At 32.0% G+C, this 21,567-nt stretch overlaps 1 protein-coding gene, 1 long non-coding RNA gene and 3 other non-coding genes across 5 annotated transcripts; all 5 read right to left on the reverse strand.

Annotated features, from left to right (window-relative positions):
• Nucleotides 1-1,785: 1,785 nt before the first annotated feature.
• On the reverse strand, nt 1,786-3,086 carry LOC145002619 (uncharacterized). Its single transcript, XR_013661868.1, has 2 exons — nt 2,789-3,086; nt 1,786-1,970 (listed from the first exon to the last, which is right to left on the reverse strand). It is a non-coding gene; the product is annotated as an uncharacterized LOC145002619 (long non-coding RNA).
• On the reverse strand, nt 2,296-2,380 carry LOC145028054 (small nucleolar RNA R44/J54/Z268 family). The gene has a single exon (XR_013675810.1). It is a non-coding gene; the product is annotated as a small nucleolar RNA R44/J54/Z268 family (small nucleolar RNA).
• Nucleotides 2,446-2,516, reverse strand: LOC145028052 (small nucleolar RNA Z267). The gene has a single exon (XR_013675808.1). It is a non-coding gene; the product is annotated as a small nucleolar RNA Z267 (small nucleolar RNA).
• LOC145028053 (small nucleolar RNA R44/J54/Z268 family) lies at nt 2,604-2,696 on the reverse strand. The gene has a single exon (XR_013675809.1). It is a non-coding gene; the product is annotated as a small nucleolar RNA R44/J54/Z268 family (small nucleolar RNA).
• Nucleotides 3,087-18,090: 15,004 nt separating the features above from the next.
• Nucleotides 18,091-18,971, reverse strand: LOC145002501 (protein FAR1-RELATED SEQUENCE 5-like). Its single transcript, XM_078961761.1, has 3 exons — nt 18,512-18,971; nt 18,269-18,458; nt 18,091-18,184 (listed from the first exon to the last, which is right to left on the reverse strand). The coding sequence occupies exons 1-3, from the start codon at nt 18,969-18,971 to the stop codon at nt 18,091-18,093; spliced, it is 744 nt and encodes a 247-aa protein (XP_078817887.1).
• Between the last annotated feature and the right edge of the window lie 2,596 nt (nt 18,972-21,567).

Here is a 21,567-nt window from a genome sequence, read left to right on the forward strand (position 1 = left end):
TTAAATTGTAGTAACATTTGTTGATGAAGAAATCTATAAAATAAAAAAAATTAAAAAAAAACAAAACAAAAACAAAACCCTGAAAATATATTTAAAAAAAACAAAAAACCAAAACCGAAATAAAAAACCAATGGTTTGACATTATGACCATTGGTTTGACATGCGAAATTTGTGACATCCCATTAATATATAGGTACAACATCGTCTGAACTCGTAATTCATATTAAGGGGTTAGAGTATCATCAAATGAATACGTAGTTACAACATCGTTTAAACTTGTAATTCACCACCTACAGGTTATGGACCTGCTGTTGTTTCCACTGGATTGTCTAGAATAATCCGTGATCGTCATCTATACTCTGGTAAATGACTACATCGCCACATTGTTGGTTAAGGTTATGGTATCTCCTTTCATCCTACATCACATATTCATCATTATCTATTTACCTAATTAACACCACCTTTCTATCATCATCTATCTCTCATCAATTTATTTCATCACACACCAACTATTTTATCTACCCATGTTTCATCCGCAACATATTTGTAGATATAAAATAAATATACCGTTTAAATCTTTTAAAACATGTATAAAATAGGTCATCCAGCATAGACAACAAGTATTCAAATAATATGCACACATAGCACGTAATTTATATAAAATACTTCATATCTATATGTAAGATGAAAGTAACTATATATACCATAAATGCTTCCTAACTTTGAACCAAGGTTTACTCTACTAAAGCTTTATATTCTCGGCTAACGTAGAAGGGTCCATATCTATCACACCAAAAACCTCAAGATAACTCTTCCTCTCACTCTACACACTCAAGCTCGCTAGGTTTCTCATTTATGGAAAAGATAGTCGCAATTAATGGCCATAAGTGCCTTTAAATATGGCTCAAGCCCAAAGATTTAGGGTTTCTGCCAACAGCACAGACTCGTCGAGTCCATTCATTAATATGAATCATCAGTCGCGACCTTACTCGACGAGTTGAGACGTTAACTCGTCGAGTCTCTCTTCTTAACTCAAAAGAAAAATACTTAAATGATGATATCTGAAAATCCGGATGTTACATCTTGCTTTTTTATTTCATAGATTTCTTGATCAACAATGTTGCTACCATTAAACAAAAATAAATAAAGCTAAAACATAATACAATAATAAGTTTATTCACATTTAATCATTGAACTTTATTGAACTTTTTAGAGAGAAACAAACTTTCAAATTTGTTCATATTTAATCACTAAACATTTTTTCATTATCTATTTGCCACTAAACTATCAAAACTATTCACATTTTACCCTTATAACCGGTAACAACCGATCATAAGGATAAAATATGAACAGTTTCTATAGTTCAATAACAAATAGATGACAAAAAAAAATTATTGACTAAATGTAACAAAATTCGAAAGTTCGTTACCCTTTCAAATCATTATCCCTCACACTAACCACAATTTGAAGTTCTAGTACTCTACATGTACCTTATTAAAAAATATTAATAAAACAAGTTATAAGTTAACATTTTCATATTAAAATAATCTTTTAATTGCTTGTATACAAACAATCAATTAATTTACTATAAAAACTATATATTATAACTAGTTTTATTAATTATTTTAACAAGTTTTAAAACAATGAAAAAAAGAGGAAACTAATGTGCTAAAACTATCTTACAGGGTTATGATGAATACATAACACATGGTTGTACTATACCGATTAAAGCCATTCAGTCAGCAACGTATTAGACGTATAATGACAGCCCAATAAAAATAATGATTTAGAGAAAAAGCCTTCATAATCAATGGTAGAAATGATTTTACATGATGATAACTTTGGAGCCAAACAAAGGCTACTTTGTTTAGCTTCTACAAAGTCTTGATTCAAATCTCCGTTCTTCTAAAACAATCACAAGGCTTTCGATCAAAAAAATTAACTTCCATTCCCGATTTGTCAAATACTTGCTGAAAAGTTACAATAAACAGATGTCATTTATCACGTTCAATAAGGGGATTTTATTGAAAAACATTACCAAAACAAAAACAACTTCAAAGATATGGTGAAATTCAAGTACTTTTATGATTCAAAAAACTATTAGAAAAATCTTTGCCTCAGAGGTAGTGACAATATTTGAGTATCATCATTATTTGTTCTGATTATACATATGAATGAGATGCATCATTGGCAAGGTATACTATCTTTACACAGAAAGAATTTTTAATTAAAAACCTTGACGAAGATGTAATAAAACATTATCATAAACATTTAAAAAGAAAATAACCATATGATCAAGCATCAGAGAGATTCCCACAGACAAATCATCATGTTCTAATAGAATACAGATGTCCCTGTCTGATCTATCATCACTTGCAACAAATTAAAAGTAGATAAACACAATAACTGCTATTTAAAGAATGTCATTCCATATAGAACATAAATAAATTGCCTCAGATTAAATTCTTTTCATTGCGTAAACTCAAAGTATATTTATAAACCATCATAGGCAAAAATTAAAAGAAAACTCTAAAGATAGCAAGAAAACAGACACGAAGTCGAACATTTTACAAAAGCTAAAATGAAATATTTTGTGGGCGATAATTGCATCAAAGAGATTCCCATTATAGACTTGGTCAATCCCTACTCCAAAACTGGAGTTCTGATGTCCCTGTCTTTTTATCATCATTTGCAATTGTATTATCACACAGACAGTAAAACATATGGATTTTAACAAAATAAACTGCTTAAACGCAATAAACAACAAGAAATTGATTAAAAAACACACCTAAACAAGATTGTTTGCCTAAAGATTTGGTTGCTTTCATGGCCCCAAGCATCAAAGTATTTTTAATACCGATCACTGGCAAAGAAACAAGATCGGCATGTAACGAAAAATTGGAGAACTGAAGAAGAAACGTAACGAGCAAACAAAGAAAAATGAGCGAATTGTGAAAGTTCTAAAGATCCGAAGATATAAATTAGGGTTTATGTGGTGATCATTATATATACAGGTCAGCTGTATCGCATATGCGAGTTTCTGGGGCGGGAGGGTTATATGTTTTGCTAGGGCACCGTTTCAAGTTCCGGGCCTGATTCTGTAAGTGGCTTTGCTTCTATTGATCATCGGCTAAAATAGCCCAATTAAAATTGAAAGATCCATTTTTTGTAACTTAAGGGACATATATTTTGCTAAATTTTAATAACGAATTATGTTTCTAAATGACGTAAGGTGTAACTTGGTGGTAATATCAAGCCTTAAGGTTTTTTGGGTTGTGACAAACCATGTTATTTGTAAAGCGTGATTTAATGCGGCAATTTTGTATATAATTTATAATTTTATATGTGTTTCCTACTATTATTCATTTTTATATACATATATGACTTAATGCGTCATTTTGTCAAAGCTTGGCGGCAAGTACAACCCTTGGAGTCATGACAGAGCCGTGATGAGATTTTTAGAACATTGATATATATATATATATATATATATATATATATATATATATATATATATATATATATATATATGGGTAAAGTAAATATACCTAACAACCTTATATAAGCTTAGGTACCTAACCACATTATACTACATTGTTTTGCATTATATTTCCATTGCAATCGTCTAAGGTTCTTAAACTTCAACTCTTAACTTGATTTACTTCCAAGATTTTCAGACATTCACCATTATATTCCTCCTACACCATTTGATTTGTAACGGTAGTATATGAAGCCCACTAGGGGGTCTCCGATAGAAAGACGTCATTTGAAGGAAGATAATGGTGAAAATCCAAAGATTTTGGAAGCAATCAAGTTACGAGGTTGAATTTTAAAAACTTTTGGTGATTACAATGCAAACATGATACAAAATTACGAGTATGATGTGGTTAGGTACCTAAGCTTATATAAGGTTGTTAGGTATATTCACTTTACCCATATATATATATATATATATATATATATATATATATATATATATATATATATATATATATATATATATATATATATAAACTATATTATAAAGCATATTAAACTTTTCTTGAAATTTAAGAGATACATGTTTTATAACTAATGTACAATTAAATCTTATTTCATTTTTCATATAGTCATGATGTTTTTCTATTAGTTAAGAAATGTATAATCATTAAAACTGTAAATTAACATTTTCTGAAGAAAAAAAAAAAGAAAAAAAAAAAAAAACATTTGTCAAAAAGGTAATAATTCCCGCCACCACTTTAGAATGGTGCACACCTAGTTAGATATTCAACATTATTTTATTTATATGACTAGATTTAGGAATTGATAACATTTTGATTAAACATTTTAATCTTTAATTTTTTTTATGCATATGTCGAAAACAATGTTTTAAATAAAGTTAGGTATGATTTAACGGCAATATCAAACATCAATCTTTTTATGAGTCATAACGAGTCACGTTGTTTATAAAGCGTGACTTAAAACGGCAGTTTTTTATACAGTTAATGATTTATGTATATTTTTTAATATTATTCTTTTTTAGATACATATATGACTTAATACCTTATTTTTGTTAAAACATGACGTTAAATACAAACTTTGGAGTTACAACGTGTTATGGCAAAGCTATAACGAACTTTTTGGAATATTGGTTAAAATACATCAAATTGTGTTCCTAATACTTAATTTTCATATCTTTTATGTTAATTTTTTTCCTTCTAAGTTGTATGACATAGGAAATTTGATTAAAGGATAATATTACATCTAACAATGATCCAATTTCATATTCTTTTTGGTGATTTTGGTTCCTCTCAACTTTATATCTAATTTCAAGCATATTAGTTTCTAACTTTCGTTATAATATTTATAGAGACCTCTGGGTTTAATTAATTTTAGATAAAACTGTAAAATTGATCACTGAGGTATGTATTTTTTTTAGAAAAGATATATAAACCACTAAATTTTTGGATTGATGATCGAGCAAGCTTGCTTGTAGTTTTAATCCCTCGGGAAAACTAAATATACTAAAACGAATTCTTAATACATTTTTAGTTATTTTTCTATTTACTGTATAGTATCATTAATAATAAATATAGGTCTCTCTCTCTCTCCATCTCTCTCCCTCTCCCGCTACCATGACATGCTCCAGGCTGATATCCGGGAGCATGTTAGTTTTTCAGCCTGCCCCATCCTGGACTCCATGATTGCCAAGGCGAGGGAGAGGGAGATAGATTTGGAGCATATCGGAAACGGGAGTCAGAGGAGGGACAAACAGGAGGGGCTTCGGGGAAGAAGCCCAAGGGATCAGATGGTAGGCCGAAAGGCCAGTCAGGACCGAGCCGCTGCAGGAAATACGGCAGGCCGCACGAGGGGGCGTGCAGGATGGGATCATCAGGCTGCTACAAGTGCGGCAAGACTGGGCACTATAGCAGGGATTGCACTGCTCCAGCAACAATTATTCAGACATCGGAGTTGTTGTGTTTCCACTGCAACCAGAGAGGCCACAAGAAGGCCAATTGTCCCCAGTTGACAGCTTCAGCGCCGGTGAAGGCGCCAGCTCCAACGACCCTGCGGATCACAAATGGTCGACAGGACAAGGTAGAGGCTCCAGTGGTGAGGAGCTGGGCATTTCAGCTGACCACCGAGGAGGCACGCGCAGCACACGATGTGGTGACGGGTATGATTCTTTACCTCTCGTTTATTTATATGATGTTATGATATTGATATGTACTCGGTATATGTATATGTGTTAGGATCGTTCCATGTGAACGGTATCCCAGTTCAGGTGTTGTTCAACTCGGGTGCGTCCCGATCGTTTGTGTCCCTTGCGCTTAGCAAGAAGTTTCCTGAGTCTTCGGGCATGTTGGATTGACCTTTGGAGGTAGAAATTGTTGATGATCGATCGGTGTGAGCATCAATGGTGTTTCGAGATTGCGTCTTGCGTTTGTTCGAGGAGCGCTACTTGGTAGATTTGGTTCCCATTCCGTTGCATGGGAACAAGGTGATTATAGACATGGATTGGTTGAGCCCTAATGGGGCAATGATAGATTGCGCACAACAACTAGTACGAGTCCGGACCCCAGGTGGGGGAGAGTTAGTGATTCATGGCGAGAGGCCACAGTGTGGACCCTCAGTCTGTTCAGCAGCAAGGGCTATACGATACCTTCAGCAGGGATGCGCAGGTTATGTTGCGTACGTGATGGATACCCGGGAGGCGGGTAAGGTGACTGTGAGCGAGGTTCCAGTGGTGCGAGATTTCACAGATGTTTTCCCAGAGGAGCTTCCTGGGATACCTCCGGAGCGACAGGTGGAGTTCAGGATTGACCTTGTTCCTGGTGCGGCTCCGATAGCCAAGGCACCATATCGGCTGGCTCCTCCTGAGATGCAGGAGTTGTCTACGCAGTTGCAGGAGCTGCTAGACAAGGGATTCATTAGACCAAGCAGTTCACCCTGGGGAGCCCCGATTCTGTTTGTGAAGAAGAAGGACGGGTCGCACCGGATGTGTATAGATTACCGGGAGTTGAACAAGGTAACGGTGAAGAACCGTTACCCACTCTCGAGGATTGATGATCTCTTTGACCGACTTCAGGGAGCATCTTGGTTCTCCAAGATTGATTTGCGTTCGGGTTATCATCAGATGAGGGTCAGGGAGGAGGATACGCAGAAGACCGCATTTCGGACGCGCTATGGCCACTATGAGTTCGTGGTGATGCCGTTTGGGCTCACCAATGCTCTTGCTGCGTTCATGGACCTCATGAACCGCGTATGCAGACCGATGCTGGATTGGTTTGTGATAGTCTTTATCAATGACATCTTGGTTTATTCCAAGACGTAGGAGGAGCATGAGGAGCATCTGAGAGAGGTTTTGGAAACCCTGAGGAGGGAGAGCTTGTATGCCAAGTTCTCCAGGTGTGAGTTTTGGTTGCGCAAGGTGCAATTTCTCGGACACCTTGTCAACCAGAACGGGATTCTGGTCAATCCGACCAAAGTTGAGGCCGTGATGAGATAGGAGGTTCCGAAGTCTCCATCTGAGATTTAGAGTTTCCTAGGATTGGCAGGCTATTATCAGAGGTTCATTCAGGATTTCTCCAAGATAGTCGTACCCCTGACACGATTGACAAAGAAAGTCGTAGTCTTTCGGTGGGGACCCAAGCAGCAGGCACCGTTTGAGACATTGAGACAGAGATTGTGCGAGGCGCCGATCTTAGCCCTGCCAGAGGGCGTAGAGGATTTTGTGGTTTATTGTGACGCGTCTATTTCAGGGTTGGGCGCGGTATTGATGCAGAGGGGGCATGTTATTGCCTACGCTTCGATGCAGCTCAAGCCTCACGAGGCGAACTACCCGACACATGATTTGGAGTTGGGGCGGTGGTTTTCGCTCTCAAGATTTGGCGGTATTACCTCTACGGGGTTTGGTGTACCATTTACACAGACCATAAGAGTTTGAGGTACCTCATGGATCAGCCGAATCTGAACATGAGGCAGCGTCGGTGGTTAGACGTGGTGAAGGATTATGATTGTGAGATCCTTTACCACCCGGGAAAGGCCAACATGGTGGTCAATGCGCTTAGTCGCACGGCGGCGCCGATCAGGGATATTTGCTTGAGGATGGCTGTGGTGACTCCTCTGTTGGAGCAGATTCGGGAGGCTCAACAGGAGGTTATCAAGGAGGAACATCGGAAGAGTGAGCGTGTGGTGGGTCAGGTTTCCTCCTTCGATTATGATAGTCGAGGACTATTGACACTACATCGCAGGGCCACCAATAATCCGATGTGGCATGGTACATCGAGCAGTGCTTGACCTGCAGGAAGTGAAAATTGGATCGTTACAATAACTTTCTAAATAGATATCGACTTATATATATATATATATATATATATATATATATATATATATATATATATATATATATATATATATGAAGGATCATTTGAGAACTCAAAAGTTTTCCGAGAACCCGACAATCAATTGTGAGCCATTAGATCAAAACAATGAAAGGCTAGGATGCTTAGTGGGGTTTTTGTAAATAGTTTGAAAAAAAATACATGGGGGCATCATAATTATTATGAATGAGGGGTATTTTAGTAAATAAATAATTCAGACCCCTTTCTTTCTCTCTCTCTCTCTCTCATCTCGACTATTGTCGTCTAATCGCCTCCTAGTCGTCGGAGATGATGTCTTCATCGGTGAGGTGGTCTAAGACGGAGACCAATCACTTGAACACGGAGAGGATATGGTGTAGTCACCAATGATGTTAAGAATCAGGTACGCGGATTTAAAACAATCAGTATCCTTCATATGGAAATCTAGTCTTATTTATTATTGTTAATGTTATCAATTGCCATGATTATCCAATTTTATGGATTTTTGTCCTACGGTAGTACAAGGAATGTTGTCTTGACCTGAAAGAGGGGATTTAAAGTCTCTGTTTTGCTGCACCAAGATGTGGAGATTTTATTAAGCTCATCCAACTGCAGATGACTTTTTTTTTTGGTAAGTATGTTTGATCTTTTTTGTTTATTCCCTTTATTTAAGCCTTGTATTGATGATGTTATGATGAATTACAAGTTTGAAAATTATCATATAATGATTTTGAATGCCAAAAACATGTAATTCATCAAATATATATGATTCACTTGTGATTTACATGTGATTCACTTGTTATTTACATGTGAATCACATATATGATTTTGAATGCCAAAAACATGTAATTCATCAAGTGAATCATATATATGATTCACTTGTGTTTAACATGTGATTCACTTGTAATTTACATCTGAATTACATGTAATTCATATGAGAATTACATCTTATTTAACCACCAAACTACCACCATCAAATGTTCATATGCATATATAATTCTCATTTAACCACCAAACTACCACCATAAACTTGTTTTTTTACATAAGATGACAATAACACAATGTATATTAGCATAACTTGCATAATTTACCAAAAGTTCTTAAACTTAGTCATTATAGTGTTTTACAAATATTATTGTGATTATTTGTTTTGTTTGTTTACATATATTATGCAAACTGGAATTGAGGATTTGAGCGTCTGACATATGATGTGAAGAAAGGAAGTAGTAGTAGTAGTAAAAGTTATTTAAGTTTGTTTTTACGGTTGTCTAAGTGTTGCTGACATTGTAATGGTAGTGTGTATAATGATGTTGGAAATTGTTTTTATGTAAAACCAAACACAACAAATATTTTTCTTGTTGATGTTATTGTGATGTTTAGTTGTTGTTTACCTTTATCCTTTTGTAAATTCATAACCATTGTATGTTAATGTTCTATTTACTAATGTTTTCACAATGATTAAAGGCAATTTCTTAATATTGATTTCTCTTAACAATCTGGCAGTTTGTTAATATGTATTTTGATTATTGAAATCATTATATGAGAAATTTGATTCAGGTTTCATAAACATTAGGACAAAAGCTTGTGAGGTGTCTCAGAGAGAAGATTGTCTAAATGAGATTGTATAGGTATGTTGGTGGTTTTATTATATTATATATGTTTTATTAGATGAGAATTATATATGTATATGAACATTTGATGCTAGTAACTTGGTGATTAAATAAGATGTAATTTATATATGAATTACATGTGATTCACATGTAAATGACAAGTAAATCACATGTAAAATACAAGTAAATCACATGTGATTCACATGTAAATCACATGTGATTAACATGTAAATTACAAGTGAATTACTTGTGAAATTACATGTAAATCACATGCAATTCACATATGAATTACATGTAATTCACATATATTTTACTTTGTAATTCACATGTAAATCACAAATGTATTTACATATGAAAAAATGTATTCACATGTAAATCATTAGTATAATTTGACATATGATTCACATGTAAATGACAAATGAATCACATGCAAATTACAAGTGAATTAATTGTGAATTTACATGTAAATCACATGTCATTCACATATGAATTACATGTAATTTCATATATTTTAATTTGTAATTCACATGTAAATCACAAATGTATTTACATATGAAAAAATGTATTCACATGTAAATCATTAGTAAATTACATGTATTAATGAAAAACTAATCAATATTTTTTATAAATTTGAAACATATCTTTGCTTCGCAAGACATCATTTGGCTTGGATGTTTTTTTTTTGTCTGCCTTCTACTCCATTCAAAGTGTCAGCATTTTTCTTATCTGGTTCACCAGCCCTATTACATATCACATACTTGTATTGTAAAATACCATCAATCATTTTACTTGATGTAATCCTACAATCAAATCCAACTTTCTTTGCATATATTTGGTAAAACTGAATTCCATGATCTAATGTTTCAAACACCATATCTTTCTTTGGCAGGAATGATTCATCAACTATTGGGATCCACTTAATTGTTTTTGTGCCACAAGGAGATTTTACTTCTATGTAGCTTAATTCATCTTCATCTTCTGATTCAAAATGTTTTGCTGCAAAGTAATAATATTAAATCAAATCATATATAGGAAAACACGTCATTTAAAATGAGATTGTATAGGTATATTGGTGGTTTTAATATATTATATATGTTTTATTAAATGAGAATTATATATGTGTCTATGAACATTTGATGGTAGTAGTTTGGTGATTAAATATGATTTAATTCACACATGAATTACATGTGATTCACATGTAAATGACAAGTGAATCACATATGAATCACAAGTGAATCACAAGTGAATCACATGTGATTTACATGTAAATCACATGTAAATTACAAGTGAATTACTTGTGAATTTACATGTAATTCACATGTAAATCACATGCAATTCACATATGAATTACATGTAATTCACATATATTTCACTTTGTAATCCACATGTAAATCACAAATGTATTTACATATGAAAAACTGTATTCACATGTAAATTATTAGTATAATCTGACATATGATTCACATGTAAATGACAAGTGCATCACATGTAAATCACATGTGATTAACATGTAATTCACATGTGATTCACATATGAATTAAATGTGATTCACATGTAAATTACAAGTGAATTACTTGTGAATTTACATGTAAATCAGATGTAATTCACTTATGAATTACATGTAATTCACATATATTCTACTTTGTAATTCACATGTAAATCACAAATGTATTTACAAATGAAAAAATGTATTTACATGTAAATCATTTGTAAATCACATGTATTAATGAAAAACCGGTCAATATTTTTTTATAAATTTGAAACATATCTTTGCTTCGCAAGATATCATTTTGCTTGGGTGTTTTCTTTTTTGTCTTCCTTCTACTCCATTCAAAGTGTCAACGTTTTTCTTATCTGGTTCACCAGCCCTACTACATATCACATACTTGTATTGTAAAACTAGGTGTGAGACCCATGTATTACATGGGTTTAATTAAAAAAAATATATGAAATTTTAACAATTTGAAAGTTTGAATTTATAAGAAAAATGAAAAAAAAATGAATTATTAAAATTATTGAAACTTTAATGTATTGAATATATACATATATAAACCATTTCTAATAAATATTTTACATATATATTACCTTACACATTAAATGTGAAATTTTAATTTAATAAAATGAAAAATACAATAAAATGACAAGTGGAAAATAGAAAACTTAAAAATTTTAGAAAATGCCAAGTGTCCAAATGAAGGAGAAGAAGACATGTGACAAAAAAACCTTCATTTATTATAGTAGATACCATCAACCGTTTTACTTGATGCAAGTTTGCAATCAAATCCTGCTTTCTTTACATATATTTGGTAAAGTTACCAAATGTGACATCCCCAAAATCTCGGTCAGAAAAGACTGATTTCATCTATGCTTTATAAAATAATTTCAGAGTAAATCCTTTTGATTTAAAAGAGTTGCGGAATTTGTTCCCAAAAAAAAAATATGATAAAATAATATTTATCAAAGCATTTCATCAAGAGATGCATTTTCATTATATAATCAAAACTCGGGATGTCATGTTCCGATACAGACCATATAGCATAAACGATAACATTACAACTTATTCAACAAATATATACATATACAGACTTGTAAACAAAACAACTCGATGATTCATCTATCTTATGTCCTTGCGCCATTTCCTGTAATACAAATAAAACTGAGTGGGTCAGGCTTGGGAGTCTGGTGAGCATATAGGGTTTTCAACCCACAATAAATAAACTATATTTAATTTCACCAACCAACAATAACCCGATTACCCATTCCCGTTATCCTCACTTTACGTCCCTAAAACAACATCTATCTCAAGGGACTTAATCTAGGATTTACATCGGGATGGACATTACTGCTAAGGGGTTTCCTCAACAATAGATATCCTAAACGCAACCATGAGGGGGATAGAGTACACCGGTGAACACATCGTTCACAACACCTACAGGTTATGAACCTGCTAGCATTCCACAAGACTGTCTAGAAGGATTATGTGGTCGTTATCCATACTCCGCTGAATAACTAGGTTAACAACAACAACATCGAGGCCTCTCATCTGTTTATCACACATCAACTATCTACCCATGTTCTACCAACATATTAGTAGATAATATATATATATATATATATATATATATATATATATATATATATTTATACATAGTTTAAAACCTGTATAGCATGTTCAATCAATACATATTCCGTATAACAGATGAGGCACACACACAACACATATCTCATAGAGAATAAATCAGATCTATTAGATGGAAGAAAGTGAATATACATTCACGCATATAACAACCAAATATACACATAACACGTATTTCGTATAAAATACTTCATAATTATGCGTTAGAAGAAGGTAATTACACACTCACTTGATCAGAAGATGATGGACGGCACTACGACTTGCAGAAGTAGTATTCTTCAGTAGATCTGGAAGATCTCCACAAAAATCGAACTCCTCGCGGGCAGAGCTTCGGCTTGGGAATCGCACTTCTCGGGATCTTCGGGAGCGTAAAACTTCATTCTTAACTTGGATATGAGATTTGGGGTGTCGGGATGGATTCGGGGGTTTACATGCAAAGTTTCGGCGCGAAAAAGAGAAGAATTGAGCAAATATGCCCGGAACCCTTGCATCCTATTTATAGGAGGCTGAAGCCTCGCAGTATGCTGGTCGTACTGCCTTACACGGGGCGTAAGCCTCCGAAATCATCACTGCATGTGTCATCTGAAGAACTCGAGTGCGAGCTGCGTCATGCTTCGTGGTACGCTGGGCGTACTTCGGATATGTCCGGTGACTCCTCTTCGGATAATATCGGATATAATAAATAAATTTAAATATTAATTATTTAATAAACTTTGAAAATTCATATCTTCTTCATACGAATTCCGTTTTCTTCGTTCTTTATATCCACGCGTAGGTGAGACTACGCTCTACAACTTTCATTTAGACCCCATCGGCTAATTTTGATTTTATTTTTATTATTTATATTTAGTAGATCGGGACAGGAAAACTCCGTTATAAATTCATAACTTCTTCATCCGACGTCCGTTTTCACCTATCTTTTCATCATTTCACTACAATTAACGATATCTTCGATTCTCATTTAGATTGTTTAGACCAACAATCACTCGATCTCGAATCGAGTATTCGGGCTACATACTGCTAAGTCGAAACTTCAGAAAATCATAACTTCCTCATACGAAGTCAGATGTGAGCATTCTTCTTATGCACGCTCTCGGTTTAACGAACTCTACACCATTCGTTTAGATCACTAAGGCTAAATATCGCTCTAACGTAAATTTCACTTTTTACGTCATTTAGCGTTGCCGGTTCTGTCGTGAAACTTCGACATGTCATAACTTCCTCGTTATAACTCGGATTTCGGCATTCTCTATATATTCGGAAACCTCATTTCAACTACTACAACATTTCCCATTGATATCAACTTTATCTAACATTTTATTTTGACGCTTATTTTTATTCTTGATTACGTTAAGACACAATTAAGCACAAAACACATAATACTCAAATAATACACTTTTATTATTTCAAAACGGGTTACAAAGGTTAACCTAGACTATTATATCAACATTAATGACAAGCCTAGAAACACAGGCATTACACCAAAATTGCCAAAAGATCTTCTTTAAAGAAGTACAAAAAAAGACAAAAAAAATGTCCCTCGTTGTGATAAAGAAACTGCAACAAGAGGAAAAGATGTTGAAATGCCGGAAACAAATGATAAGAAAGTAAAGGATCTTAAAAAGGTTGTAGGTACACATAACAAAAAACAAGAGGAACACAAAAATGCCCTTGTGAAAGACAAACAAAGACAATATTTAAAAGGATGTAAGTTATATTACATATTTATGAATAATATATATTTGATTATTACAAATTATTAATAATTTTTTTTAATTATATTCAGGTGTGGAAGGAAATAATGTTGATAAAGAAGAATGAAAAAATGATTAATAAGCATCTAATCTTGACACAAGGAAAAAATGAGTATGTATTTCTAAATTATTTCTAATCTTGAACAAGGTAAAAATGTAGTGAAATTATGAACTTCAAAAATGTTTTATTTTGAAATAGAATTGTTTAATTATGAGATGTTTTTATTAATCACATATTTTATTCATATGTGAATGTCAATTAGACATTATTCATGTGTTAATTTTGAATCAAATATAAATGACATATTCGATTCATATGTGAATGTGAATCATAATTTGTTTGAAATACTTCAACCACATATTATTCATATGTGAATCAAACATAATTATGGAGAAGTAACTCATTTCGTATTCCTTTTTAATTCACATCTTATTTAGTATATAATCCAGATAAGAATCATATGTGATTCAGATGTGATTAGCACATGTAATTCAGATGTGATTAGCATGAGAATCATATGTTATTCAGATGTAAATCAACTTGTGTTTTGTATATAATTTATATATTCACATGTTATTTATATATTATCCACAATCAATTCATATATAATTTGGCTAATTTCCATGTGGCGCATTAAATGTAGTCTAAAAGTAAAATTATAAAATATGTTAAAAAAATATTATTGTTATCAATATATCTTAAAATGTTAAAAAAAAAGGTATTAACTAGAATAAAAAGTATTACTTGTATCTCATATTGTTTCTTTTTTCTGCTTCTTGCTTCTTTCTTAATTCATCTTCAATTCTTTTTGGACAATTTCTTATGTCATGCTTTTCATTTGGAGTGATTTTCTTTTCACAATAAGTACAAAATCTTGAATTCTTCCCAACATTTTCCATTGTTATTTCTCTCTGGCTCTTAACTCTCTTTCCTGTTGCCCATAATTTGTATGTAATCTCTTTTGGATTCTTTATTGTAGGTACATATGGCTTTGATACTCCAATCATTGAATCCAACTTTTCCTTTTTTGTACGATTATCTTTCTTTGGTGGATTTGATTTAACTTTGGTTAGAATTTCTTTCCGCCATTAAAGAAATTGAGTCATCGCTTCAGCATCATGTCCAATAACATTGATACATTCTGTGACTATAGAATATGCATCTTGTATCATTCTTTCACATCCACTAATATTGTCAGCAATACCATGACTTTTTTTTATCAATTCCTCATGTCTTATTATACTTTTCTGCCATCTTCTCAACATATATTTTGATGGTATATTTTTTTACAAAATTTGATTTCATAACACATAATATATGCCTTTATAAAATTCCATATTGTTCAAATACCAGACAAGTACATTTATATGTTCTTCATTTGGAAATACCTTAACCTGGAAAATATTTATACAAGACACATGTTAATTATATTGTTTTTCATTTAAATTTATACTATTTTATAACTTAATCAAATAATATTTTTCATTTTAATAACAACTGAATTAATTGTTTATGAAATTAAATTCAGATTTTAATCACAGGTAATTCACATATTATTTACATGTGATTCACATGTAAATCACATATGTTTTTCACATGATTTACATGTGATTCACATGTAAATCATATGAATTAGATGTGATTCATATGTAATTTATATACAATTCACATATGAATCACATGTGTTTCACATATAAATAACATGTAATTAACATGTGATTTATATGTAATTGAAAAGTAAATCATATGTGATTCACATATGAATAAATTGTATATAAGATTAAATAACATGTAGTTCACATATGAATTTCATTCATAAATAAAGTTATTTAATAACATACACACCTGGTATTAAAATTGCTTTCTGTTGTGACTTTTGAAAATATATGAATTTTTGTTGAAGAACACACTTCTGTTTGTATATTTTCATCCATTATTTTCTCAATAATAAAGTATGTTTTATGATCTTGAACTCTCTCATATGGTGTGGCTGAGCATGTCCAGACAGAATCTTCTATTTATTTTTGAAATAATTTGAATATATTATGTGTGTAGAACTTTGATGCTTGTACTTCAAATTGAATATTTGTTTAAATTGGTGGGTTTTTATTTTTGGAATTAAAGTCGTTTGTTGATTGAAGATTTCTTTACTCATTCATTGCAGATTCAAATTTGCAAATGAACATAATTAGATTTGAATCTTTTGACATGAATCTTTTGAAGAAGCTATTTACACTCTCTGATCTTGATGTTGTCCTCATCAGCCCTAACAGTGCAGTATCTCTAAAATAAGCCGAAATCCAACTTGTTCGAATATTATACATCTCTTTCAGCCATTTGTTATCTTCTAGTTTTATATCTTTTTATTAGATACTTCTACTTTTCTTCAAATATATCCGGATCAATACAAGAATTCCAAATTAGACCTTCCATTCTTTTCTAAAGCTAGTCTCATTTATTATTTTTGCTGAAACCTACAAAAATAAAAGGTTACATTTAATATATAAATGGAAAACATGATATTTAATGTTCACATATGAATGTTGTTTTAGTATTATAATAACACAGGTGATCAACTACACTTTTGGTGACGATACAGAGTTGGTTTTTAAGTATGTTTTATTTTTCATATTTTTGTCGCCTTTATACAACTTGATTTTCTTCCTTAATACATTTATCAAGTATGTAGAGATTCACATGTAAATAACAAGTGAATCACATATGATTCACATATGAATCATATGTAATTCACATGCAAATTACAAATGAATCACATATTAATCACATGTAAATAACAAATGAATAATTGGTCATATATCAAGTATGTAGTGAATCATTAGTCATAATAATTGATCATACATGCACGTATATAGCTCTGTATACAGTTATGCAAACAAATCCCAAAAGTTCAATGCTTTCATCTGTGACTGAATAAATGGGACATTAAAAAAAGTTTTTAATCAAATTATAAATGAAAACTTATTTAAATATTATAATACAATTTTACATTATCTGTTAATTTCTTTCCAATGTGCCACATGCAAAGACGATGAGTTGATTCATTAAAAACGGTTTCTACAGCTTTAGCCATAGCTGAATCTTGATTAATGACCACAACATTAGGTTGTCTACCAAAGCAATTAAGAAAGCATTTGAGAAGTAGGGATGTCAAAAAGTCCCGTGGGATCCCGTTCCCGTGGGGCCCCCGTCCCGTTTGGGGGATTTTTTTTTTAAAAAAAATGGGGAGCGGGGGCGAGGGTGGGGGCAAGGTTAACCCCCGTTTTATTTTCAGGGGCGGGGGCAGGGGTAGGCAATCCCGTCCCGAAACCCCCATGGGGATCCCGTTAATAAATTACACATATATTTACATATATTAATTATATAAATATAATAAACAATTACATGATTTTAAACTTCCAAAATTCATCAAAAACATGTTTTTAAGTTGTTAGTATAATGTTTTAAAATGCTATAACTTTTTTATTTTTAACATGTAAAATTCTGCTATAAATAATTATTTGTTACCTAAAACATAACTTCTTTTAGCCTAAATAACAACTTCTTTCATCCTAAAAAAAGGTAGCCCAAAATCAATCGGGGGCGGGGGAACGGGGACGGGGGTAATAAAGGGGATTCGGGGGTAGAAAGGCTAAACATTCCGGGGGTGGGGGCGGGGGCGGGGGTGGGGGATGCACTCCCCGTCCCGTTTGCCCCCGTTGACATCCCTATTGAGAAGCCATGTATAAAATTATGTTGTTTCTTTAGCTAGCAAACCAACACCAATGGAGACACATCTTTTATGGTTATCAATTGCAGTCAATGGAACAAATATCACATTATATCTGAAAATCATTAAAATATTTAACATAAATACTAAATGCAAATATTTTAATATATAAATATTAAAGAAACTAAGTATTATTTACTTGTTTGTTTTGTATGTAGCATCGAATGATACCATATCATAGAATTCTTTGTAGTTTCTTTTTGCTATTGCATCTGCCCAAAACAGTGCCCTTAGCTTATTATCCTCAAACAAGTAATGAAAAGTGAAAGAAGGCACATTTTTACGTCGTAGTGTTAAAAGATTTATCAACATATTTGCATCACTATCTCCTATATAGCAATTTAAGTCTCTTGAAAAAAATTTGTAGTCAATTTCTTTGCACCTTGTTTACTGTAACCACCCTTTAAACCAGTAACCATGCTACGTGCTTTGCTTGCTCCTATATTTGATGTGGTTAACTGAGTTATAATTGTCTTGTCATAATGATCCAACTTTCTTTTTGACTTTGACATGTGCACTGTACTGTTTGTGTAGAGCTCATGATTGTGTTTTTCAACAAATGTATTAATGAAAAATTGATCAATATTTTTTATAAATTTGAAACATATCTTTGCTTCGCAAGACATCATTTGGCTTGGATGTTTTCTTTTTTGTCTGCCTTCTACTCCATTTAAAGTGTCAACATTTTTCTTATCTGGTTCACCGACCCTACTACATATCACATACTTGTATTGTAAAATACCATCAATCATTTTACTTGATGCAAGCCTGCAATCAAATCCTGCTTTCTTTGCATATATTTGGTAAAACTGAATTCCATGATCTAATGTTTCAAACACCATATCTTTCTTTGGCAGGAATGATTCATCAACTCTTGGGACTCAGTCAATTGTTTTTGTGCGACAAGGAGATTTTACTTCTATGCAGCTTAATTCATATTCATCTTCTGATTCAAAATGTTTTGCTGCAAATTAAATAATATTAAATCAAATCATATATAGGAAAACATGTCATTTAAAATCAAAGTAATATTTTAGTTACAATCAAGATTAATATTAATAGAAACTTACCTTCATTATCATTTAACTGGGATGTTGAAGAAATTTGCTCATCCTCTTCAATAATATCTTTGAAAAATGCATCTTCAATATGTATATCATCATTGTTTATGTTAAATTCACTAGATTCTTCATCAACATCACCTATTAAAATCATATGTTTATTTATCATCAGTGTATGTAATTAAAATGAAAATTATGTTTGAATACAATTTGATTTACATAGAAACATATATTATTCATATGTGATTGACATATGAAACAAATATAATTCACATGTAAATCATGAGTAAATCCATGTAATTCACATATAAATTACATGTGATTCACATGTAAATAACAAGTATATTACATGTGAATTCATATGTGAATTACATGTAATTCACATATGATTCACATATAAATCACAAATGTATTGCATATGAAAAAATGTAATTCACATGTAAATCATGAGTAAATCACATATACTACATCTTTGTCAAGAACAGGTTCCTAGAAATTGAAAGTGCAGCTTGGCCTGATATTGAGACAACTGCTATCTCTTCTAATGTCAGGCGTAATGTTGGATCAGTATGTAACTCCATACTTTCATGCTTGAATCAAATTAGTTGACATGATTACAATATTATACTTGGTTTATTCCATATGAACTCTTCTATATACTTCATAATCAACAATATTAATTGATAATTTTTCAGTTTTTACGAGTACTTGCGAAAGAAAATGATGGAAGTGCTTCTAAGGAAGTGTCAGAACAAGAACTTGCATTATCCGAAGCTGTAGATGCAATGGTATCAAATATAGAAACATCTCAAGAACATTTTGAGCATAAAAAAGAAAAGCATCGCTTATATGCACATTAATGGCGTGAAAAATTCTCAGTTAATGAATCAATGGCTGAAACAAATGAGCACCTTCATATATGAATCAAATGTAATTCAGGTATAAATCACATGATTTTTTAATGAATCAACTATGAATAACATACGACTTATATATGATTCATATATGAATATGTGATTCATATATTATTCATATGTGATTTTAATATGAATATCAATTAAGTAAATTTTAATACCATACATTTATTATTAAAAAAATTATGAATCATTACCTACTAAAAAATTTATGTCGCTTTGCAGATTTTCAATTATTCTTCCTGAATCCATTAAATTGTTGAAAAAAAAATCTCAATTTACATTCAATAAAACAACGTATTAGAAATCCGAATGCTATTGTATTTAAATATCCAAATAAAAAGTAATGAATGAATGAATTGTATGAATTTACATTCGGTAATATGTTTTTCCTTCATTGATATAATCGTAATGAATGAATCGTATGAATTTAAGATAATATCATAACCTCGAAAGAAATCAATGACGAATCGTATGAATTTTTCTTTGGAATCGATCTCGAATTTGCATTAACAGCGACAACTATTCGATCGATGTAGATTTTATATGATTTCGTCATTGATTTCGATAATTTTGAAGGTTAGAAGTTGATATTTTGGAAAGAAAATTATACAGATGTTGTAGTTACGTAATTAAAGTAATAAAAAACGTAAAAGACAATCTTACCCTTATGATCTTAAATTCAATCCAACGGTCCATGTTTAGTTCTCGGGAAACTATAAGTTCTCAACCGATCTCAATCTATATATATATATATATATATATATATATATATATATATATATATATATATATATATATATATATATATATATATATATATATATATATATATATATATATTAGTATTTACCACTTTTTCAAATAATATGTGACATATAGTTATGTATATAATATAAATTAATAATTTATTATTTATTTGTCTGTTTGCTTTTGATGGACCAGTTTTTTGATAAAAACCGCACCGTACCGATAACTTCGTTTTTTTTTTTTTAAATTAAATCCGCACCGTCGGTTTTTGCATTGGTTTCGGTTGGTTGGTTACGCTTTCTTTCGGTGTTGATAGTTTTTTATTCAGTGGTTCGGTTTTTGCTCACCCTTACTATAAAGGGTTCCACTGAATCGTTTTGCCGTTTAAAAAAAAAAAAACTGAAATGATACATATTATGCACCGAATGGTCATTACAATACTAAATTTCAAACATAGAAAATTTCAACGCCTTGTGATCAACATCAACAAGGTAGCATGTTTTTCTCCGTCGGTTCGTCTTTGTTTGGCTTTCCTTCTGGGTTCATTATTAGAATCCTTTACTTAGATATCAGTAAAAAATAAGAAAACTACGTTAATAAATATGTTCATACCAATGCAGTTTTCGAGTTCTTAAGAAAACAATGCTTTCAAGTTTTAAGGCCAGCCCCAAGCTAAAACAATAGAACCCATAGATTCAGAACTTGTTAGCTCA

Source organism: Lactuca saligna, chromosome 1 (assembly GCF_052625555.1).
Source record: "Lactuca saligna cultivar CGN05327 chromosome 1, ASM5262555v1, whole genome shotgun sequence".
Taxonomy (NCBI): domain Eukaryota; kingdom Viridiplantae; phylum Streptophyta; class Magnoliopsida; order Asterales; family Asteraceae; genus Lactuca; species Lactuca saligna.

Bases quoted from the DNA above. Each gene is read 5' to 3' on its own strand.
- LOC145002501 (XM_078961761.1), bottom strand. From the start codon at position 18,971: ATGGTGTTTGAAACATTAGATCATGGAATTCAGTTTTACCAAATATAT. The intron at 18,459-18,511 runs GTGCAAAGAAAT...ATTGCTATATAG, and splicing joins GGGTGGTTACAGTAAACAAG to GAGATAGTGATGCAAATATG. The intron at 18,185-18,268 runs GTAAATAATACT...AATGATTTTCAG, and splicing joins GCTACATACAAAACAAACAA to ATATAATGTGATATTTGTTC.